Genomic DNA, 25,304 nt, shown 5'->3' on the forward strand with positions numbered 1-25,304 from the left:
AAAGGTTACAATGTGGTATTACTGAAATTCCCAGAAAGTCCCAAGTTAACTGTATGCACACACACACAAATATATAAATCATGGTGGTTTTTTTCTTCTTTCTCTTGAGAGTCACGCTTTCAGTCAGTCCTTTGAAAACAATTAATAGATTATATACATGTACAGAAGGCCACTGGGTTTGGTTTTTTCCTTACTTACTAACGCTTACCCACAGGAAAAACTACTGCAGTTGAGAGCTAAATTTATCAAAACAATAAAGCAACTACATTCTTGTGATGTGCTGTCTTTATTATTATTATTATTTTGTTCACTTACTCACAGATTCACAAAATTCAGCAGTTGGTAGTGGGTCACCAAGTCATTCATTAGTGCAAATTCATGAAGTTCAACTCTATGACATTTAGCCCTCTTAACTATCTTTTAGGCAGGCCACACACACTTCTATTGCCCGGCCTTTGACGTTTGGTTTGGTGTTTTTTTTAAAGCTTCCTTGATTCTAACCAGCATAAGTCATAATTTAAGTGGATTTGCACTTAATTTAATGCTGTATTTATGAAAATGCTTTTGCAGAAGTTATTTGGTGTAGTATGAAAAAGTCCTCAAAGTGGTGGAAACATTTGAAACTCTTACAGAAAGTTCATGTAAGATAGCAGTCTATTGGGCCCGTTGCACTACTGGTGTAACCAAAGCTATGTACAGGTTAACAGCTCCACATATTGAATACAAAGCCTCAAGAGAATCCAATATGTAGAAAAATAAAATTTTGGCAGAATTCAGTTGCTGTATTGGAAAGATACATGAACAGATATAGCTATTTTTTCTGCATGTACACTTTTAACAGTGCAATATGATATGTTACAGAAGTGTTTTTAATCATATTCTAAGAAATAATTTTCATGTGTGTACAAAATTCTGTATAAGTTAAATGTAATGGAATTTACAGTTAATATTTAAAGCATAATACAAATGGTAATTTTAAACATGTTTTTACTCTATAATAAGGAAGCATAGTTTCCTAAAAGTAGCATTTAATATAATTCACATGAATAAGGTGTTAATTTTTTTTTTTTTAAAAAACACATCTTTGCAGTTCAGCAAATGCCCTCAATGCCAGTAAAACTAATTTTAAAACGGCTTTATATTATTGTGCACTTAGCACAAACTTGACCTACATAAAAGAATGACATGTTTTAGACGTACTTACTTCTTTCAGGTATAACTGAATTTCTGTAAGAACTTAAGAGGAAAGAGAATATTTAATACTTAAGAATATTTTTATCTGTGCAAAGCTTACGTAACTTTCATTTTATTTGGGTTTACTAGATCCAATAACTGAAACTGAACATGAACATCGAAAGCAGCAAAGTTCACATTACCTTTTGTATACCCTTATAGCTCAGTTTACATTAATATACTCTATAAAGTTGTAAAAAGGGCATCACAGATTGAAAATGGAAACAAAAAACAACAACAAAAAAGAAACCTGTAAGACACCAGACCAAGGAGAGAATGTGTAATATTTTCTCTTTTATTATTATTTTTTCTTTGAAGATTACCTAACATCCTCGTGGTAATAACCCAAGGTAATATGTAAACAAATTTCAATGCTGCTCAAATGACTTAAAATATTCTGTTCAGGTCCTACAATAAGTCAGAACAGTGGCACCAATTCCTTTCAACATTAAATCACATTTATCTTATTGTACGTGACTCTTGTGCAAGTAGTAAAGGCTTTATTCATGACCTTGGCTACATCAGTAGAGAGGGATATATCAGCTATTTACGTATTTAAAAAAATTAAACTGACAGAACAACATATTCTGTCATCTCAAATACCAGCAGCATCTTTCTACATTTTTAGGATACGTTTGGCCTAAGCCTTTAACACCTTTTAGAACAGCCATGCAATAAAAAACAAACTTGGAGATGTTTCTTAAGAGAGAACACAGAGCAGTTTAAACACTTTTCTGAATAATAAAGCCAAGATAAAGCAAATCCAGGCCCTTTTAAATGGCTGCAACTTTTCATACACTTAAAGCTCTATAGAACTAGAGCCTATTAGTATATATATTTATATTTTTAATATATATTTTAAATAAGTCTCGTCTGCTTTCAAAATTTATGAGGGGTTTTTCTGGTCTTTTGGAAGGGCAATAAATAAAAGTAGAAAAGGCTGAACTGTTTTGCATATCTTTGTGGAAGAACGGAGAACAATTATACTTTTAGAGTTCCAGAAAGATCACTGTACAGAACAAAAAGCTTATATACAATTAAGTGTGCAATTTTAGTTGGCTGGGCCTTTTATTATGCAAGATCTCCTTTTTGACTAGAAGCCACTTCTACTCTTGACCAAATCCCTCTGTTTCTTCAATGGCAAAGAGCAGCTTCTCTTTTAGTTGTTCATAGCTTTTATATGGTGGCAAATCCAAACGATTAAAACTAAGCAGAAAAAAACAAAATTTTGTTAAGTTTATCTAAATCCCATGTAGAACGCTACAGAACTCGACTGCTATAGTAGAAGTTAAAAATGTTCTGATCTCACAATTAGAAATTAAGAAATAGCAATCAGTGCAATCTCACTGCCTTGACATTTCTATGAGCATAAAACCAAAGTTTGACAGGAATACTTTAAGAAACAAAAGACTGTTATTACATCAGATAAAAAACAGAACCTTTGAAGACTAAAGACAGCCCAAGATACAGAGAACTATAATACTCAGAAAAGGAAATGTTCACCATGAAGTTTAATATCATCCTAGTCTGGTGCATCTCCAAATCCCAGCAAGAGCACGAAGAAGCTGAATTTTTCTCCTTCCTACGCATGCCTGGATATAGGGGTTTTTTTATTCCCTCTAAACGTTGCCCTAAAAGGCTTCTGCCAAAATTCTGTTTCATTCCATGTCTTCCACAAAATTATCTTAGACAAAGAGGGATGTTTAACTCTTGCAATCATCACTTGAAAAAACAGCACTGGTGGAGAAAATGGTAAAATGAAGGATTCCCTGAAGTAGTTTAAAAGTATGATGAATATTATTGTCACAATGTTGCCAAAGGAAGGTGTGTCCATTTTGCACACAGTAGATACAGGAAACTGATCTGTGTACCTGTTGCACCAGTTTGGCATAGGAATGCCAAGCCAATAATAGTCTGAAGCTTGGCAGGAAAAAGTATTTGCATTCTTGGCTAAGTGTCCTGGTTTCGGCTGGGATAGAGTTAATTTTCTTCCTAGTAGCTGGTATAGTGCTGTGTTTTGGATTTAGTATGAGAATAATGGTGATAACACACTGATGTTTTAGTTGTTGCTAAGTATTGCTTGCACTAGTCAAGGACTTTTCAGCTTCTCATGCTCTACCAACTGAGAAGGCTGGAGATGCACAAGAAGCTGGGAGGGGGCACAGCCAGGACAGCTGACCCAAACTGGCCAAAGGGCTATGCCATACCATATGATGTCATGCTCAGTATAGAAACTAGGGGAAAGCTGGCTGGGGGGCCACTGCTCAGGGACTGGCTGGGCATCAGTCGGCAGGTGGTGTGCAATTGCATTGTGCATCACTTATTTTGTGTATTTTTTAATAATTATTTTCCCTTCCTTTTCTGTCCTATTAAACTGCCTTTATCTCAACCCACGAATCGTACCTTCCCCCTGCCCCCCCCCGATTCTCTCCCCCATCCCACTTAAGGGGGGGATTAAGCAAACGGCTGTGTGGTGTTTAGCTGCCTGCTAGGTTAAACCATGACACTAAGCACCCTTGTTTTGAACGTCTCCTGGGATTTCTTTCACGCCACTTTTTTTCATGACTATACATTTATCTTTTATAATGTTACTGTATAATAAGTGTATCTAATAACTGTATATACCTAATACCAACATGATTTTTGCTCAGTTATTTAATATTCTCTAAAATAAAGAATTAGGGAAACACCTCTCAGTTCTGTGCAAGAAGGATGATATCATACTTTTGATAGATCTGATACTGACAAACTGTGTACCGTGCAGTAGCAAAATTTAAGAATAGGTCAAACAGAAAAGTTTTCAATACTGGCATGTGAGAGCAATCAAAGAAGCTGAAGATAGAGATAGAGAACTGATTCAAATTAGATTTCATTTGATTTGGTAAATGCAAGACCAGAAGAAAGAACCACTAAAGGTACAGGAAGTTTACATGTAACAACTCACCAGGTGTGACTTCTTGGTAACCAGGTTTCCTTACCAACTTTTTCAATGCAGAATTTCTGAGGACCATTACTTCCTAGAGAAGAAGATTAAAAAAAGTGTAATCTGTTCCTTTTAAGTAGCACACATGATATCTATGTGACATAAGACACAACTCAGATACAGCAGACAGAGCTTATTAGGTGCTACTCAATGTTACATGAACATGAACATTCTTCTCATAGAAATGAGCTAATTTCCTAATCAGTTATAAACGTAGTCATGGGATTTCTGATATAAAAAGCCCTTCTAGATCCAAGCTGATGTACATGAAGTTCCTGCTAGCTGTACACTTGCAGCATGGTTCATTTGCAAATGGAACAGTTACAGTATAAAAGTTTTAGTCACCTTTTACTTACCCATAAGTTCAGCAAATCCACCCAGTGGTAATCTGCAAGTGCCAGTGACAAACTGCAGAAGTCGCATGCGAACCTCGTTGTCTGTTTCTTTTACAAACTAGGCACAGAAATTCAAATTATCTAATAAAAATCTTTAACATAGCTGGAGAAAACCAAAACCCCCACAAGACTTGAAAAAGCGTAACTCCATTTAAAAAGACACCACCTTGAGAACAGTTTACCTTTCTTGATTTCCGCAAAATTGGGTGGAGGGCAAAGACAGTGATTTCAGATTATATGCACTGTCAACCGTTACAATGTGAAGGCCGGGAACAGCAAATAAGAAGAATCTTTATCTATTTTATTCTACACTAAAATATAAATCATGCCAATGCTTTATATGAAGACTTTTGCCATTTTGATTAAACACAGCAATAGCCTAGCCACAGGCTCTGCGTATTTCAAGAGTGAATTATTCCCTGCATGTAGCAGTCTCAGTGAGAGAAAACACCATCTGTAACAGCTGCATCACTTTGTAAGGAAATTCACTGGGAAAGGGAAGAGGAAGAAAAGAGAGGGGAGACGGAGAACATCTCAGTAAGAGAGAGGGCATTGATACAACTAGAATTTTGACTCAGAAAAATCTGGATAACAAAATGAGTATTTTTGTTCTATAAATGTTGAAACCTATCCAAGTTACTTGAACTTCTGGTTAAGATTCTTTCAGTGCCAAGCTTCTTAAAAAGAGATCATATAATCAGATCTTACATTATTCTGACAATATAAATAAGCTAGGAAACAACTGATTTGCATCATTTTCTTATAGGAACTTTGTCAAAAGCATCTGTAAAATGGTGATTTATCACAAGCCAGAAACTGTCTAGCTGTGACTTCTCTTTATGGAAATCCATAGAAACTAGGAGCCTGTATAGCATTTTTGGAGGTTTTTTTCTGAAAATAATTCTTAGCCAACTTCATTAAAATGTGGGTTATAATCAGTCACTGCTAGACTGGCACAGTTAATATGACAATAATCATAAATAATATGTGGCATTTCAGATGTAGAGATGTACTAAATACAAGAACGTTTAGAAGGTAGATCACTGCTAAGAATACAAAAAACTCTATCGTTGTATAACCAAGAAGAAGGACAAGACATAGAAAAAGTATTCATGACTCAGCCATTCAAATGTAATGCAGGTATCTGTCTGCCATTTCACACCCTACAGTATGCTCCCTAAGAACCAGTAATCCTCCTTTCCTTCTCTGGAAAGAAAAAAGAAAGCAAGCAGCAAGAACCTTCATTCAGATAGCATCCCTCCACTCCACATGTCATTTGTGTTACAAAACAAAACAAAATCTAAAGAAGACGGAAATTTTACTGATCAACATACCTGCCAGAACCATATGATCTGCTTGCTATTCCTTGTATAATGACGATAAACAGTGTTCCTCTGCCAGTCTGCTAAATCAACTTCTTGCATACCACAGAGCATAACCTAGAAAACAGAATGACTACTTGACAAGATACATGTCTACACACATAAATTAAGAGTTAATTTTGTATCTTGTATGAGACACGCTAACAAAAAGGGAAGTTCTTGTTCCCAAAAAAGGACTGGTAATTTTTTCATTTTACTCCACAGTTAGATTTTCCTAAGTTTACAGAACTCCTCCAAAATTGTTTATGTATTTAAGTGGTCTGAAAGCCTGCATACCAGAAACTTAGTTTCTTCTGACTAATAATTCAATAATAAAAGATATTACCTTTCCCATAAAAGGAAATTTCATATTAAAGAGGATATTTTCCTCTTTACCTTTCCCATTAAAACCTTGCTTCATATTCCAAGATGATGTTGATTACATTGTTGCTACTGCTACTATTAGTAAAGATAAAACACACTGCAAAGTATAAGTCTGCAAAGTAGTCATTACCAGAGGCAATGAAGGCTGAAAGTGCTAAAGGCAAAGCCTCCTAGAAAACTCAACACTAAATAAGACAGATCAAAGTCCTTTCTCAGGAAAAAGTCCCATTTAACTTAACAAGCTTTGAGAACACTGCTCATTATATACAGGGAACCTTGGCAGGTCTTACAGAAATAAACAAGCATAGCACTACAGAGCCTTTTGTCCCTGCTCCAAATCACAACCACAACAGTGAACATAGGTCAGGCTGATTGTTAAGTAAACATGGTTGCACGCAAGTGATTCCTGTTATCAGCCCTTGGGTTACATACTGAGGATCTGCAAAATTCAGTTTCAAACCTTGTTGGTTCCTCCAACTTTCTGTCCTTAAGGGTAATAGCCCTAGAACCTATCCTAGACTATGTGTGTGAAACTACGCGATCACTATACACCAGAATCAACTTCTGTGCTGTCTGTTACAAGGTAATTCTACCCATCTACCACAGAGGGAAAAGTTTTCTGTGACTAATAGATCCATCTGTGACCTCATATTCTGATCCTTTCACAGAAACTTGCAAAACGCATTTTAATACTGAGGATGGAATCTAAAATGCCCAAGTGCTGAACACCACAAAACACCGATTCAACAGATGCTGGCTTTTCACCATGATTTACTCCCACTGCTCCTATTAAATTCTCCATGTTCCAGAAGCTATCAAATGCAGCATGCCACAGATGAGACATTCAAGCTGACCTATCCATTTAATCATTCCATATGTATTATCTTTGCAAAAGGTAAAAATGTTGAACAGAAAACCTCACCTCCAGCTCCTTTTCATCAAAATAGTGCAGCCATTGTAGAGGAACAACTTCATTAAAACCATCAAGAAAAGCTTTGGTTTGTTCTCTAACTCCCCGAGAAAATCGCCACTCAGCCATTAGCCTGGGATGGAAAAAGCAAACATAAACTAAACATCAATTAGCACTCAACATGAGGAGATTCAAACATGTATGATTGCGTGTGTGTTCCCATGAGGTAATGCTCCCTCCAATTTTACCTACTTACAGTGTATGATTCCATAGCCTATAAGGGACCTACCATACTAATATCACAAATCTCCAAACTCAGACAACAGTAAAAGTAGCAAGATGTACTTAGATTACCATTCCAGTTAAAAAAATATTTATTATTATTAACCTTTCACTAATCAAAATTCAGCAGCCTGTTCATTAAAATAATGCTACTTGGGCATTATGATTTTGTTATGGCAAAATTTGCTTTAGCTTAAAAAGTACATAATCCTAGTACTTCAATGGTAGAAAAGAAAAATTTTCACTGGTTTTCAAATATTCTGTTCTTGAGCAAAAAACACCATGTAGGCAGAGAATAATAAGAAATACTGTTGCTTATAATACCTATAACTATGGCTGCCAGATACTTCCAGCATAAAACTATTTCCAGCTTCAGCAAAGAGTAGTAATTTTCTTTTTTGAGCTTCTGATTTTATGCTAAGATTTGGAGGAAGAGGTAACGTTTTTTAAGTTTCAACTAAAATGGTCAAGCCACTTCTGAATTAAAAAAAAAAAAAGACAATAACTATATATACATACTATAGAAACTATTTCACTGAGAAACTGAAGACAGCTAATTTAAGTGGAAACTATGTGCAGTACTGGACATACACTGTATCACAGAAAAGGATCTGTGTACATCTGCTTTTGAGATCACTGAATAAATGGATCAGAAATACAGGTTCAGAAACCGAAAGGCAGTGATAAGAGTACGAGAGAAGCAGGGGAGAGCAGCGTAACAGAACAAAGAGAAAAAATAGTTTAAGTCACACCACATTATACACCATTCTGAATTTCAGTTTCCACAGTGACAGCAAAGTTCTGAACAACTTTCAAATCCTCTGTCAAATACATGTCTTCCCTCCACCTGGTTTTGTTACCTGAAGTTACTGAAAATAGGATTGCTCATTTTCAGTTTCACTTGAAAGTTTCACATTTTCAGTTTCACCTTTTTTTTTTCTTTTTCCTTTGGCAGGGGCAGAGGGAGGGAAGAGGGGAATAGAAGAGATCAAAATGTACCAAGAGATGATGTGTACCAAGATACCAAAATGTACCAAGATACCATTTCAATTATAGTCCCAAGAATTACATAGTAATAGGAAAAAAAAAAGAAAAAACAAATCCAACACTGTGTCAAAAAAGACTAGAGCAACAGAAGAAATATGGAACACTTTTTTTCAACATCTACACCTTCCTACCCAATGTATTCTTCTTTGTTCTCCTCAGTTACCAAGATATTTGAACCTCCTGATTTCAGCTCATGTGAGGTTACTTTTCCTAAGAGCTCCATATCCACACAAAAGTACATTTCCAAGTTACACTCTTCGATGTTATTATCCCTGAATGAAAAGGAAAAAAAAAGCGCAATGAATTCTATATAAACAAAAAAATCCATAAAACATCACACATACACAAAATAATCTACAAACCTTATCCAAATTAGGGAGTTGTAAAATTCAGTATCAATAGATTCTAGGTCCTTAATAGTAAGCTTTTTACTCAGCATTCGTTTGTAGAAAGGCAGAGAAAAACCAGTGTCAATAAATTTCCCATGAAACAATGCCTGTTGAACAGAAAAAAGTCTGTTTAGCTTTTATTGAACTACTGAATTATTGAAATATTTCTGGACTTGAATTCTTTTTCCTTTCTCCTTCAAACAATAAAAAGCACCAAGTAGCAGTAGCAGCTTGGTATTTAAAAAGAACAAAACATTACATTAAATGGGAAGAAAAAAAAAAAAAATTGACAAAATTTATCCAAGCATATGTTATCATTACACTTTAGGAATTCTTTGATTAAAAAAAAACTTATCATAAAAGGATGAAGTCTATGAAAAGTGGAAATTACTAAGTTTCCTCTTTATTATGTGGATAGGTATATATGCCAAGTGTTATTTGATCCTACTTGATCATGATATTCGATCCTACTTGAGTACTACTGCCATTTTTTACTACATACATACATCCTGCAAAATCATCCTTTACACAATGCTACTGCAGCTTGTAAAAAACAGTTTAAAAATGCAATCACAGACTGCTTTGGAAAGATCTTTGGGAATCACATTTTTTATAGGTGAGTAACAGAACTGAGAAATGAGATTCTCCCTTCTACTGCAAAAATTAAATTGAAAAAAAAACCCAACCAAAACAGGGTTACATTTGTCTAACCATGCGTGCACAAAGGGTGTAAGCTGATTTCTAGTACTGAAGCATAGCATTATACACACACACAGACAGTATTAACCTCTATACTGACTCAGTGCACCTGAGAGCTAACAGAGCACAGCTATAACTGAAAACCTTTTTTTTTCCTCATCCTTATCAAGTACACTTTCTTCACTTAAATACCTCTTTAAAAAAATAATCTTAAACATAGGCCACTTATGGCATTCATTGCTTGTCTTTCCTTATAGCTGAAATTCTTTGAGCAGAAGAGCCAATGTAATGGCCCATTTCCTCTAGAAAAAGGCAAGGCTCCATCTTTTTTCCTCACCTTCTAATTTCCCTCCTAAGGTTTACTCTAGCACACATTTTCTTCTGCTTTAGGAGAGCTTAAAAAAGGTTCTCTCAGATGCCTTTATTTTTTATTTATTTATTTATTTTTAAACTAGTCTATACTTCTCATGGGAAATGGAAAAATTAAATGTCAAGTGCAGCATCCAGCCGTACGATTTCCTGCTTTTTGCAAAAGTAAGCTCTTAAATCATCTATTTTAATGTCTACGGTAATCTTACAGCAACATACAGAAGTTGCCTCAGCAACCTCATTTAACAGCTTTTTGTTAAAGGGTAAGATGTGTATTCTTTATTTTTAACCCTGTTTCAGCTGAAAACGTCTGTGGTTACTTCAGTACTTAAAACCAAAAGAAGTCTCTGTGACTTGAAAATCACAACTGTTTTAGAACTGTGAGAAGGACAGAAACTACAAATGCACTTTTTAAAAAGCCTATCTAGACTCCTTAAAATGATTCCCACTTACATTATTACCTGAGCTATTTTAAGCCACTAGAGGGTATCCGAGGAAGTACTGCAGGAAGTGCCATCCATTATAAACCATGAATATACTCAAACCTTGCAACTGACCACATTAGGCACCGTTACACAGGTCTCTCTCTCTCTCCCCCGCCCCGGCCCCTTAGAGAATTTAAAATAAAAAACAAAAAATACTTCAGGAAAGAAAAGTTTGTCTTTTAATTACATTAAACACTTTAATTATCTTCTATTATCTGTACTTTTATTAAGTAGTTTTCCTAAAGTTAACATTTCTATTATGGACTCATCTTATGTGCAAGATCAAAAATCACTGACTAAAGGAAACAGATTTTGGCTCTCACACCTAATTGGCTTTATCATGTCTTCCTGCTAAACGGCATTATAGCTTGCTGAGGGTTCTAAAAGAAAGAAAAAAGTTGGCGGTCTATTGAAAGTGTTAATCCAATGAAATAAGTTTTCATTACAGCACAGAAATGGGGAACTTGGCCATAAAATCCTCAAAATCAGAGATGTTATCATCAAAACTGAATAAATTTGTTTCTCAAGAAGCATCTATAAGAAAAGCAAAACCAAGAAAACCCCCAAACCTAGCTTATTTTAAGTCTGAAAGTATTTTTCCATTTATATTACACTTTTCTTGTATTTATTCTAATTTCATACAGAAAGCCTGAACAACAGGAGAAGACTACAGTCTCTTCAATCTGAAAATGCACTTTTATCTACTCTTTTTGGTTTCACTATTCACCATGTTCAGGGATGTTGCTGAGGGGTACCTGTACACGTCATGATGATTATGTGGAAAGATGACTGTATCACTACATGGAAGGAAAGAAATGTGACAGAGCAGGAGTCCACTACAGAAAATTGACTCGGTGATACCAGAAGAAGAAATGATACAACACATCTCGTCAGCTTTTAGTTTAAGAGAAACCTGATGGCAGAGAATCAGCTCCCTGCCAGCTTCTGCTCTCCTCAGTATCTGACCTTTGCATCCAAGTACGCACGTTTAAATTAAGGCTCAGTGTTCTCCACAAAATATTTCTAACTAATTTTTTTGAATACAGTAAGGTATACAAAGTCTAACCAAGGAGCCTTTTTTGGAAAATACTAGTCACATTTTTCAGAGCATCAGTATTCAGACACTCCATCAAATAGCAGTTTGCATGAAGTACACACATCCATTTGATAAAAATAAAATATTATATTGAACGTCGTATTAACTTTCATCACTACCCCAGGAAACTTGTGTAAGAGACTTAGCCCTCAGGGAATATGTTGGCTCAATAACCTTACATGCCTTAATCTTCCGTTTCTAAGAGATTAACATAACCTTTAATAACTGTAAAAACAAATACTGTTCAGGAATAGATGTATAGCTACAGCAAATAATAAAACCTTAAAAATCTAACCTACCATGGCAATAAAGCGCCCAATGAAACAGAAATATGAAAGATGGTCAGGATTGATTGTTGATGCTGGATTTATCTGCAGGCAATAGTTGCTCTTGCCAGCATATTCAAATAGGCAGTACATAGGGTTCAGTACTTCATGGGAAAGCAAGAAAAACCATTCTCTAAGGAAAAAAAAACATGTATACACATAAAGACCATCAAATACAGATGTTTATCACCATTCCCCTTAGGTAACTAGCAAAATGGTCAAAATATATTAAAACTTAGAAAAATAACATAAACAGTCTTGTATTAGAATCACAGAATAATATATGGCATTATATACTTCTTAAATATAGAAAATTTCATTATTAAAACCAATAATGTTTTGGTGAACATTGTAGAAAGTCATGGTTTCCAAAGTTTAGAAATGATTGTTAAGATTATCACCTTGAACACACCCTCATCGCACAGGTTTTAGCTGCATATTAGTAACATTTTTGCCTACAGAGTCCTTGCCTCAACCAGTACACAGTATTTATCCTCCTCATGCCTGCTTTACTGCATACAACTCAAATCTTTATTAAAAAAAAATACAGATTGTTCCATGGGCAGCGCTTATTATAAAAAACCTAGCTAAAACAAAACAACCCAAACCACAGCACACCTTATTTGCTTTCCCAATCTGACAGCAGAACACTCACTAAGTTACTGTGGTTTAACAAATTACCATGCATCAGTTAAGCCCACAGGACACGACAATGTGAAAATATATTTTTGCTGAGGTTTAACTAATACATGTTATTCACCACTTTCATAGTTTCCAACTCAGCTGACCTGAAATAATAATAGAATCTGGTATTTCAGTGTTAGGATAGCTGATTTTTAGAATATTTGTTGCTTTATAATATTTGCATATAATCAGAGACCTCAGCAGCAGTCATACATTCTCAGGATTTTTCGTATTGGGCTTTAAATGCTTGGAACTGAACAACCAGGCTTTGGGAAAAGCCACAAAACAAGCTAAAAATCTATCCTATAATAACTGCAGGGACTGAATTCCATCCGGACTGCCTTTCAGCTGTCACACTCAAGAGGCACCTTTTCTATCCCTATATTTACCTGAGATCAGGGAATAGAAATGAGAGGTTTGCTAGCATATTTCTCCTAACAGTTCTAGTCATAGATCATGATTTGCTACAATACGCTTCCAACTCAAAGGCCAAGTAGAAAGTAAACAGAGAAAGGCAGCCAGGATACAATAAACCTAATGGGGTTCTGTGTATGTTTTAATAAGCACGAGAATGTTGTACAGCATTCTATGCAAGTTTTATACTGAGACAATTATATTAACTCTGCAGAGAAGCATCAAATTTACTAGGCATTTAAATTAGATCAAAGCCAGATAACAAGGGAGGAATCAAAGAAATCAGTCATCAACAAGAAGTTTGCGGAAGCAATGACTTCTTCACATCAACAGCTAGAACTAGCCACAGATTGGTCCTGCTAAACACAAGGTAAAAATCTGGAGGGAACACTGAGTTTAGCCTGCTGAGAGACAGGTAGTAAATCAAGTGCATCAGTTTTCTATATTTGTATTAATGCAGTATTACATTAGCAAGTCAGTACATGAACATTTACTCAGTGTCACTTAAGAATTCTCAGCTCAAGTTACAATGAGATCCTTGCTGCTTCTCAATTTCACATACAAAATCTTGGGCAAGACTTAGTCCTAAAACTAGGAAATTATACTACATTATTATTTATTTATTCTGCTACATACTATGTTATTCATTCATTCATTTATTTATTTATTTATTCTGCTACTTTCTGTGACTAACACTCTCCAGTTAAATTATTCTAACATCACTTCTTTGGAATACTTCGTTTCTCAGGAACAGATTACTTGAACTCTTCAGGTTCCCATCCTCTGCCTAGGGCCATCATGATAGGGACATCGACCAAACAAAACCCATGCAAAGCAAAAATTGGTTTCCTCTCTGCAGTCATGCCCCAAAAGCCTATCAGATATGTAATTCAGAAGCATAACCACCCACATATCCAAAGAAGCTCAACTTTTCAGAGGCAAGCTTCCTTACTTACAAATACTACACATTTTCACTTAACTTAATTTTAACACAGTAAGCTACATAAAACCAGAACAAAACCAAAACAGAACACCTTTACATTACAAAAAACAACCAAACAAGAAAAATTCTATCACCTATGACTACTTCTAATTCCCTGGATCTGGAGTAGAACTGAAATTTTGATCCTAATAGTAACATTTCAGTCAAGTAACTGGCAGCAGTAGTCAGTGGTTGTTTTCTATATGGTCAATGGATGAAACACACTTCGTCAATGGTTTTCCTGTTACCAGGTTTTTCCCTCCGAGTTCCACTTCAGATTCTAGAAAAACTTGTAGTCTAGCTGTTTCGCATTCCTGCGCAGCCTTACATAGTCTGTTCATCTGCTGTTACTTTCTGCCTGCACTACTCTCCTCTTGTTTATGTCCTTTCTGTTCATATTAGCCCCAAGCTGGTGTTTGCTTGTTTTTTTCCAAAAAAGCAAACCACTTAATTTTTCCACAGTCCCCACTTCCAGGAAAGTGGAACTTTCTGATAGAAAGTTTCTGAAATAACTCAGTCTAGAGCAATTAACTGGCATAAACCAATTCCATTTTAAACATCCATCTTTGTCAAAGAACTGAACAACTGAGACCACAGTTTTACTAATGCAAGTTTATAACCCATAACAATAGCCAGTGCTGCCAGTTCCACCTCCTTAATACATTAAGGGGAGCTAAAAAGTTAACCAGGGTCAGACTGCAAAAGCAAGCAGTTTCTTTGCCACAGAATGACATTAGAAATCAAAGTTAAGAGTGCTATTAAAAAAATAAAAACTATTTTAAATAAATTTTCTTTTACCTTGCCAAGCCACCATAATCCAATCCTTCCTCTCCTCTGAATATAACATATAATCTTCTCCTCAAATCATAGGGTTTTAATGCCATAATCTATCAAAAAAAACCCCAAAATTGTGGTAAGTTATAAATTATGCATTGTTAATAAAATCGCTCCTTCTTATTCAGATTTTATTTAATTAATACAGAAATGCCATATATGTCAAATGTTTACATAGATTTGACAAGCAGTTAGACTATCTCATGGAACATGCAATCAATGAACTGCACACAAAAATACCAACTCAGACTTAAAATCTTTGAGCAGCAGACTGCTAGCAAGTGGGAGAGCATATCTGGAAAGCATCATTATATGGTTGCCCTGTTCTTATGCTCTTCCTAAGGCATTCATTATCATTAAAGGAAAATAGGTGAAAAGACATTTCATCTGATATATTACAGACTTCGGGTTTAGGCAAATCACTTTAAAAAGTAATTTACTCTAATCCAAAATAAGTGTAATATACTTTCATCACTAATATACTTTTTACTTATAGAGAATCACTTCCAAGAGGTTTTGATGTGGTCACAGTGGCAAGAATTTTCATTGTTACAGAGAAAGAAGGAAGGAACATACATTGGCTGCAGACTGTAAGAGCTCAAGAACTGTAAGCTTCAATTACACAGTTTTAACATCTGAAGGACAAAGCAGGACACCGGTTTTAATTGGACAAAACAACCTTTTGTAATGTATATAACCACATACAAGAATCAGAAAAGCAAATCTGATGTGGTTAAGTTAATATTGTATGCAATGTGGTTAAGCTATGGAACTCTTTACCACAGGATGCTGTAGATGCAAAAAGTTCACGAGGAGCACAGACAAGCTCACAGAAGAGAAGTCCCTTGAGGATTATTAAAATACCCAGAAACTGTATCAAGCTCAATAAGCATTTCAATTGTAAACAGCTGGGAGGTGAAAGATCATTTGGTGAAAGTATTATATACATTAATTCTGTTCTTACAGTCTTCCCTAAGAATCCCCCTTTGGTTAATACCAGAGTAAGATTACTGCGCCTGAAGGACCATTAGCCTGAATTCGCTATGGCTGGTTTTGTTCTTATGCTTTTGTCTTGATAAACAAACACAACAATCTTTGCAGGCTTACTTGCTGGAAGGAATCCTCAAACAAAGTCTGTCTGGATACATTGATTTTCACATGACTTGGCAATGCATTGGACTGTAATCATAAGGCATAACGTTAAAAGGCAGCACATATAAATGTAAATTCAAACAGTTTCAAAAAGTAAATAATTACTTAACCAGTACCTGACACAAGTAACGGAAATGAGCAAGTTTCCACCTAAAGCTACGCTCATAAGCAATCTGGGGCCCTTTATTTCTGTAAGGAAATATATTTGAGACACATTAACCATACAGACATCAAACACTACTTTCAATGCTAAACAACAGCACGTAAATTTTAAAAATACACAAAAATTGTTATTGTAAGATATGATCAGAAACAAAATGCAGTTGATGGTTTGGTCAGCCAGTCTTCCTTTCCACCCCCACTCCCCCCTTTTTTTTTTGTTTAAGATGCTAGTCAATTTACCAAATTTGACAGAAAGGTAGAGATCTAGAGAATTTCAATTCCCTATCAATCTTGTAAAAATTACAAGCCAGCTAAAGGAGAGACATTTGATTTATTGCCTTCACTGAGAGAAAGAGTGCTGAATTAGGCTTCATAAATTCAGCTGCTTGTGGAACTATGAAGGAATTTCTAGTAAAATACTCTATAGGCTCTTTGAATGAAAGGTCATCAACATGTCATCAGAAGTAAACCCTACCCTACATAAAAGACATTAAGACAGCCACCATAGGTTGGGTCAATACTTCTGACTAAACTATTTTAAAGAAGATTTGCATGTAAAATTTTTTAAAAGTATTTAGAACTACTTTGTGTAGACATTAGTGTTGCTAGAGGGTGTATAACTATAAGCAATACTCATTATAATAATTTGCTGATTCTTTTAAAATTTAACTATTAGTTACATTAGTTCAATATTCAAGTTTACCTCACTTCCCCTCTCTATTTATAAAACAATTACAATCTTGGTATTTGAAAAGTGTATGAAAACTACTGAACCTTAGAGCAGTACAGCAAAGTGTGTCCTAGAAAAACTGACAATTAAAGCTTGAAAATACATTAAATTTACAGGACAACAATTTGTTCATAATCTAGTGCTCAATTCCAGCTAAAAGTATAGATTGTTTTCTAGTATGAGAGGACTTCATTATTAAACTATAACAAGTTAAACTATTAAAAAAATATATTTAATTTCTCACTTACACAGATGATTTCCCAGTACGAGGATCATTGAAGGTGGTGGTTCTTGTATTATGGTCAACAAAGTATCTGACACCTTCTCTGGTATATCTGATTTCCCAGCCCTCTGGAAGAGGGTCCTCATTTTGTAAACTGCAGAAGAAATTGCAAACAGTACTTTTTCCCCCATATCATGACATATAAGAATTAAGCAAGATCTTTTTATCTGCACAGTCAATATACACACCTACCCTTGAGTTCGAGGGTCTTCCCACTGCGTTGTCTTTGTGTTATGATTTACAAAATACACCCTATCATTTGAATCCACTCTCCTTTCTAGGGGAAAAAAAGAAAAAAACCCACTATACAACAATTGCATTCCAAATTTCTGTAACTGTCACTTCCTGAAATCAACAGCTAATTAACTTACCCCAACCTGGTGGTAAAGGCCCAAGTGGATCATTTTCTGCTGACAACATCGAAGCCTATTTAGAAACAAGACAACATTCAGTTAGGCCAAATATTATTAATATTTTTTTCCTTAATGTGTTTTAAGATTACCACTAGTTCTGAAGACTATCCATTCTGAAAAAACATCATGCCATTTTTACTCTGTTTTTGTGAAGAAACATAGATTATATGATAATGAAATGATTTATGAACTTGCCTCCACTGTTTCCAACTCAATGTACCCTCCTTTTCCCTTCCTACAGCAAACTTGAAAGAGAGTCAGTGGTCTTAAAGATGTACAGTTCATAGAAGTTTTGCAGAAGCACTTATAAGCAGATAAGCACAATGTTCTTGCTTAAGAACATGCTTTACCATAATAAGCATATAGAAGCACAGTGATTACTGCCAACATAGGGTTTTTTGCTTCCTCAATACACGATGTCTTCCCTGGATGTCTGGTTATTTTCAGACTTTGTAATTCTTTGCAAATGCAGCTGCATTCATTCCAATATGCGGATCGTTAAAATTATACCAACATACAATAAGGTTAAAAGGAGAAAAAAAAAAGTAAAAAAACCCAGATTAAATTATTATGTAAAATCATGCTAGGCTCGTAATATACTGTAACCTCGCAGAAGTCCCCCAGTAGCTCCTAAGAATACAAAGCATGGGAAAGATAAAATGTAGAAGGCAGAAATCCCCCAGACTGCAGGATCCATGCTCTGTTCTATAACTAAAAGCATCCACCCCCTAAAATTTTATGGATACTAAAATTCACATTTTTTTGTGCAGAATGGAATTTTGATATTTGGAAACCAATCCACATTTTCCAAAGAGTATCTTAAGGATCACCTTGCTACTAATACTGCTTTATATAGCATTTGCAATCCAAAAATCTCAAATCCACTTAAGATACAACAGCAAATTTAGGCAAATAAAGCTACGATATTCTTCCTGTGAAACAGAAACAGAGCAAGGATCAGAAGAAAATGCAATAGTTACACTCAAAATCAAGCTGCCTCTTTGTTCTGGCCACCAGCTACTAGATGTGAACAGAGAATTATTATTATCTCAGTAGCAAATGCAGATAGCCTTTTCTGCTTTTGGAAACTATATACAGTCACAATGACCCTGTAACCAAAGACTTCTTTGTGGTGAGTATAAAAAGAATAGTGCACAACAGAAAATTATGTCTGCCACAGAACTGAATGGTGGCACAATTCAGGGATGTCCGATCTTCTTAATGGGTCCAAGTATTTGTGTGTGGCTGCTGGCTAACTTATATTTAACAGAACACACTGAAACACTAGGCAGTGGCATGGGATGAGCCAGATTTAGTACCAAAAGGAGTATAATATATTAACCCAGGTAAAAATAAAAGTAACTCAAATAACTATATCCTATCTATTTTTCTTCCTTCACATAGTTTAGCTTTGACCATTCAAGGTAATTGAAACATTCTCTTACTCATTAGAAGTATTAATTCACTTTTTCCCAAAAAATAAATTACAATCTCACTTATAGACTGCTATATAGGCAGAGTCCTGGTATGTCATCAGAGGAAGAAAATTTAGCTGTAGTTTGACGTTAACAATTCTATAAAAGTATACAGCAACACCGAAGTAAGGGGGGGGGGGGGGAGGGGGAAGCAGTCACACTTTTTTCAACATAATTTCAATTTTTTTCCCCCCAACAAAATGTGAGTTCTAGGTATGCAGCTGATACACTACTTAGAAAACAGAATTCTAAAGACAGGCAAACAGTCGAGTTATCTTTTCTCTTCCTTCAAGTATATTCTGTCTTACAAATAAATCCTAATTTAATGATTCTAAGGTCTGATGGGACTTCTTAAGAAATGAGTCTGTGGTTTTCAGTAAGAGTTATCATTAAATGAAGAAAAGAACATAATTTAATTAAAAAAATACATAGTTCCCTGAGAGAATAAATCTAGCTCACAACAAAATAAATCTTAGGATCAGGAAAAGTGAGAGTTTTCTTAGATGTTTGAGCAACTGATCAAAATAGTACTCAAGTACAGAGAGTTGCTCAGCGAGAGTTCTTGGCTTGATATGTTTCAGCTGTGATTCCTGGATTTGCATTAAAAGTTACCAATGTGTATAAATAACTGAAGGGAGGGTGCAAAAAGGATAGAACCAGGCTCTTTCCAGTGGTGCTCAGTGTCAGGACCAGAGGCAATGGGGACAAACTGAAACACAGGAGGTTCCCTCTGAACATCAGGAAGCACTTTTTCACTGTGAGGGTGACCAAGCACTGGCACAGATTGCCCAGGGAGGTTGTGGAGTCTCCATCCTTGGAGATATTTAAAAGTCTGGACACAGTCCTGGGCAACTGGCTCTACGTGGCCCTGCTTAAGCAGGGGGGTTGGACCAGATGACCTCCAGATGTCCCTTCCAACCTCAAACATTCTATCTTTCTCTAATTGCATAAGATAAATTGACTTTGATGCACAGCTCCAGGAGTTAAGGAAATTAGTGGTGATGCACGTTTACACTATTGCTAGTGATGAGATATAATGACTAATTAGATAATTGAGAGGCTGAGAACTGATAAATGTAAGAATACTGCAGCATCCTTTACTTCAGAGAGGTCACCTGAATAAAGTCCATCAAATTCAAAGCAAAGTTAGGTCTGCAAATGCATAGAGACCTAGTCCAATGAAGCTGTTTCAGACTTGTACTTCAATGGTTTCTTCTTTAAAACACTCCAGCTTTGCTACATATCACTTACAAAGTCCCTGGGATTGGATCTTTTTTTAAGAGACCAAGCACAATTCTTAAAATGGACCGTTTAGTGTGACAGCGACATGCAGGCACCATCATTCTTAATTCTGAAAAATCAACTATCTTATTTATCCAGTCACAGACAGAAAAATCTGTCTCAAGAAATATCTTCTTTGAAGCTACTCATGATATTTTCTTCAGGCAGAAGTAAGTGAGCAACTATCTGAGAGAAATGGAAAACCATGTAGGAAATTCCAGAGCTGAACCAGGTGGATAAGCTTCAAAATGAGCTCAAAGTAAAAGAATTGCCACCTGTACTAATGAATGACTCCTCATCACTAAAACAGTTTTGAAGGCCATTTAATGTTCAAAATGCCCGTAACTCAGCTTTTACATTCCTTTTCAGTTAAGGAACTGCTGTAGTTTTCCTTCTTACTACTGTCATTAAAAGTCTTAAGTATCGTGCAGTACACAGGGCTCAACTTAGGGAACAGACTCAGAAGGGCGTACTTTTTGCCTTTAAGGACGATTTTTGTTAACATTTTTCAACAGAATCAGAATCTGAATTACTGATGCCAAATGTCTCATAACACATATGGCTGAATAGCTATAAAATCACTTTAGAAAAAGTTAAAGAACAAAAAATATACCTATACCTCTCTACTAATTTCTAAATTTTATGTAAAAGTTACCGAATAGAGGTATCGTTGGTTAAATTGTTGCATAGCTCCCTGCAGTTGATTCCGTTGAGACTGCCATTGCTCAAAGTTCCTAACTGATTCCATTGTCGGTCGCTGCCACGTTGTTGTTCTGGTGTTGTGGTCCACATAGTAAACTCTCCCACGATCATCAACTCTTCTTTCCCAGCTTTCAAGAAACACAAATGTTAACAGCTAAATTTTTCAGTAGTATTACATAACTGATTTTCTCTTTATGCTAAATTCCTAGACAGCACTTGAATGAACTACTGGAGTCACAGGCATGATTTTAATTTCCAAAGTACACAAAAGTACTCCCCATCTTTATTGGAGGAAGGACAACCACAGTGAGCAAACATAGACTTCAGGCAATAGCGTGCTCAGCTCTCTGTCACCTCATTTTTAACTTCGTAAATTCCTGTGACCATAAGCAATGTTAGCAGGTTTCACAGAAAACACTTTGCCTGGAAATCTGAGGTTTGGAACCAGCGTACTACACCTAGTGGTGCCACCTAAATAAAGGTGGTCAAATGTGCATTATTTAATGCTTAACTTTTAAAGGAAGAACAAAATAATTTAGTAGCTGTATTTGAACAGAACAAGCGACATATACAGTACTAACATTCCTATAACAATAGCTGCAATTAATATAATTCTAAATTAACTGAAAGCTAGAATTTCTTAATATATGATATATAATACAGTTTCGATGAGCTGCTTATAAAAGCCAGTATTTTTCCTGCACCAAACAAACAAACAAAAGACCAGTACCTTTATCATATTTAAATCAAAAAAGTCTACATTACCCAGGAGGTAAGGGCTGTGGTCTTTCCCATGTCGTAGTTCGTGTGTTGTGATCAACATAATAGGTTCTACCATGAGGATCCTTTCTTTGCTCCCACCTTCAAGACAAAAAGACTTTCATGTAAGTCAAGGTCAAAATGCTTCCGTAGGACTTATTTCCCACTAAGCCAAAAAAGCACCTTGGTATTGAATGAAAATACTATGATCCAAAACTCATTCTAAAACACCAAAGAAAACTCACACTAGAATACATACCAATTACTTCCTACGTGAAGTGTTATCACCATAAAGACTTCTTTAAGTGACTTGGTACATAAAATGAGCATACATCAATATTCACAAGCATTTTCAAATTCTATTTAAGATATCTGAAAACAAAGTCAATTAATTACCTGCTCAAGGCTTGGATGCTAAAATGACCTCATTCAAAAAGCACTTAGAGACTCATTCTTTGCATTTCCAAGTACATGCATCAAAAAAAAAGAGGGAGTTTACATTTTGAAGCACTGTTCCCTATATCCAACAACCAACAAGATCTTTCAGAGTGAACCTGACATGTGTGCTATCCAATGGTTTTCCTCTGTTTCTATTTCCTAACCTGCTACATTCTCTATCTGATATCCTTGGGGATTATTTCTTCAGTTTTAGTTGCAAAGCAAACTTACATTGAAGGTGGAGAGAAGACCAAACATTATAAACAACTGAAGTTTCATGCTGCTGAGAACTGCCATAATGCAACAAAAGTATTTATAAATGGGAGAGGAAATGAGGATAAATGTTAGCTGAAGCCCTTGCTTGCATTATATATGTTTGTTTTTCTTATAATTAATCAGCTCCTAAAAATATAGGCAGAACACCTTGCCTGCTACTCATAGGATTTGATGTGCATTTCCTCACTATTATAGAGTATCCTATAAAACTCCTACAAAATGTTTTCTGCAGTTCAAGAGGTTAAATGCTAAGATTACAAGAAGAGAAGAGAGGAGCAGCAGCGTGTTACAGAGTTGCTAGGGCTAAATATAATGGAGACTCAACCAGACTGGGGGGGAGGACAGGGAACCACAAAAAAAAAACCTCACAGAAACGTGACCAGGGAGGAATGATGAAGAAATGCATTTGGCCATAGTGTACACTACGCCTGGAACTCATGACCCTGTCCTCAATGGGAAAGCATATAATTAATTAAAAAAAAAAATAAAAAAGAGTGTGTGGAGTGGGGATGACCACAGGCATTCCCACCTATAAAGAGCTTCCATTGTCAAAGCATCTGAAAATTAAAAACTTTGTAACTGTTCCCCAACAATAGATATACAATATTTCTATCTTTTTAGATGCCTGTTTTTATGTTTATCCAACTGCAGAAACTGAAGTGAAGTGTCATTAATAACTTACTGAACCTCCTTCAGAGGGAGCAGGTACAAGACAGGCTCTCTGAAAGATCAGCTACAATGACACAAGGTATATACACCCTGGGTTAAGAAATTATTTCTGTGTTCAGAAAATGCTAAAATAGTTAATATTTAGAATATTACGGAAATGTCGGTATTTCCAATTAGTTACTGAAGACATCTGTTCGCTCAAACATGAAAGCGTCTCTAAAAAAACTGTAAGATCAATATACATATTTAAGCATGTACTATATTTTCATTTAATGTCTAAGCACATCTTTAATTTTGCATTTAAGGTTTAGGACTACATAAGTAGTTTCTAACAGTCTAGTAGAATTAAAAGTTTCTAGCTATTCTGAGCACATACATACACTTCAAATCTATATTTTTATCTATAACATTATTGATCTCTGTTATACAGCAGACACCTGCAAGTATTTCTAGACTATTTTATTAATTTTCACTTCTCTGTATTTTCGTCCCTACTACATTCTCATAGTTTAAGAACCAAAGGAGTAACAAATTATGACTCAAATAAGTTTGAATGTATCAAATGAAAAGTCTTCACATCCATAATGCCCAAGAGTTTGTCTATTTAGATCACAATACCATCTCAGCAAATCAGTTATCAGTTGTTACTTTCTGGGACAAGAGCTACTCACCAGTTATAGCAGCAGTACAAACCCCATTTTAGATGAAAAAACCCCATCTCGGCCAACTGACCTGCATTTGGCAATCCCAGTATAGAATTAAATTTCTTTTTCTTTATACGTACATGAAGACAAAACATAATTATAGCATTAAAATCAAGCCCACATACCCTGGTGGCAAAGGTTCTGTACTGGCATTACCAGGCTGCTGTCTTACAGGTTCTGCAGATGCACTTGAGGTGGAGGAGGATTCCCTTGGTTTTGCTGCATCTGCTGCTATACTGTTTCTAGCATTAGGTTGAGCACAGTCTGTTGCAGCTGTAGGTTCTAGTCCAGCAGACACAACAGGTAATGCAGAAGTGTGGCTTTCAGAACAACTAGTTGCTTCTGTTGATGACTGAGGTTCTGCTGTAGTGTTAGTGCAATCTGAAGACATGGGAGCTTCGACTGAACCTATCGGAGCCTCAGAGACAGAAGAATTACCAGCTTCTGGTGCAGAGGCAGATGACTCGCCATTAACTGAGAAATGGGAAATAAGACCATTTGTGTATCAGAATCTGATGAGATTTCCTTTTCAAATGACCAGCTTTTCGAGTAAACGACACGGAAGGAATACGTTTAAGTCACACCTATACGCCCTAAGCAGTATTTTTGTCTAAGATGACAAAAAGTCACAATGCACCTGCCTCAGTTAAAGCTGTAATTAACGCTTACAGTCTGCAAGCCATTCTCTGTACTTCCATGCTAAGGTAATTTCTTAGTTTCTGCATATCTTGGTCAACTCAACATTACACCTTACTCTTTAGATTAGCAAAAGGTACCCATCTGCTTCCCAGAAAACAGTACTGCTTTATTTGCTTTGAAACTTTGAAATTATATCAACTTCAAAAAAGAATCTTGACTAGTATGACATGAAAGAAAAATATTAGGAGATAAATAACTCTATGAAATTTGAAAAACTAAGAGGCAGTTATTACAGATTATTTTTTTTCCTTTTTCAGAGTTGAGGCACAGAATCCTGCAATTAAGCAAAAACCACCTGCGTGTGACCTCAAAAAAAATCACCCTCCAAAAGCGGGATTAAAATATAAAAATTAGTATTTGGCTAACGTAACTTATGTAGTTCAAGGACTGAAGAAAATTATTTTAGAATCACAAAGTAAATCAATTTCTGTCTTTTAAAGAACAATACAAATGTCATCCAACTCAAGAAAGCATAATCTAGTAAAAGGTTTAAAGCAGGCATGGATTTAGCAGGAAAAGGGGGCTAAGAAGGCTTTATTACTCCCAAGCCCACTCGGCTAACAATACATCTACACCAACTATCTGCAGAGCTTAACAAAACAGTATCTCAGCACAACAAGATCTTGTCTTAGACAAGCGAAATTGGGTACGGCAGTCAGTAGGACCCCCATTAAAAGTCAAGGCCCTA

At 35.7% G+C, this 25,304-nt stretch overlaps 1 protein-coding gene across 5 annotated transcripts in view; it reads right to left on the reverse strand.

Annotated features, from left to right (window-relative positions):
• Positions 1-1,507: 1,507 nt before the first annotated feature.
• WWP1 (WW domain containing E3 ubiquitin protein ligase 1) overlaps positions 1,508-25,304 on the reverse strand; it is a 64,205-nt gene continuing 40,408 nt past the window's right edge. For 4 of the 5 annotated variants that reach the window (XM_072852267.1, XM_072852266.1, XM_072852268.1 and 1 more), the window contains 17 exons: positions 24,043-24,391; positions 21,837-21,932; positions 21,025-21,199; positions 17,572-17,626; positions 17,393-17,477; positions 17,166-17,294; positions 16,142-16,214; positions 15,981-16,052; positions 14,838-14,926; positions 11,933-12,092; positions 8,958-9,091; positions 8,727-8,867; positions 7,279-7,399; positions 5,946-6,050; positions 4,573-4,669; positions 4,178-4,250; positions 1,508-2,439 (listed from right to left, as the gene is read on the reverse strand). In XM_072852267.1, coding sequence (XP_072708368.1) covers positions 2,340-2,439; positions 4,178-4,250; positions 4,573-4,669; positions 5,946-6,050; positions 7,279-7,399; positions 8,727-8,867; positions 8,958-9,091; positions 11,933-12,092; positions 14,838-14,926; positions 15,981-16,052; positions 16,142-16,214; positions 17,166-17,294; positions 17,393-17,477; positions 17,572-17,626; positions 21,025-21,199; positions 21,837-21,932; positions 24,043-24,391 — 2,054 coding nt within the window. In that variant the 3' untranslated portion in view covers positions 1,508-2,339. The remainder of the gene's footprint in view (positions 2,440-4,177; positions 4,251-4,572; positions 4,670-5,945; positions 6,051-7,278; positions 7,400-8,726; positions 8,868-8,957; positions 9,092-11,932; positions 12,093-14,837; positions 14,927-15,980; positions 16,053-16,141; positions 16,215-17,165; positions 17,295-17,392; positions 17,478-17,571; positions 17,627-21,024; positions 21,200-21,836; positions 21,933-24,042; positions 24,392-25,304) is intronic. The other variant, XM_072852269.1, reaches the window with a different exon arrangement.

This window comes from Ciconia boyciana, chromosome 2 (genome assembly GCF_034638445.1).
Source record: "Ciconia boyciana chromosome 2, ASM3463844v1, whole genome shotgun sequence".
NCBI lineage: Eukaryota > Metazoa > Chordata > Aves > Ciconiiformes > Ciconiidae > Ciconia > Ciconia boyciana.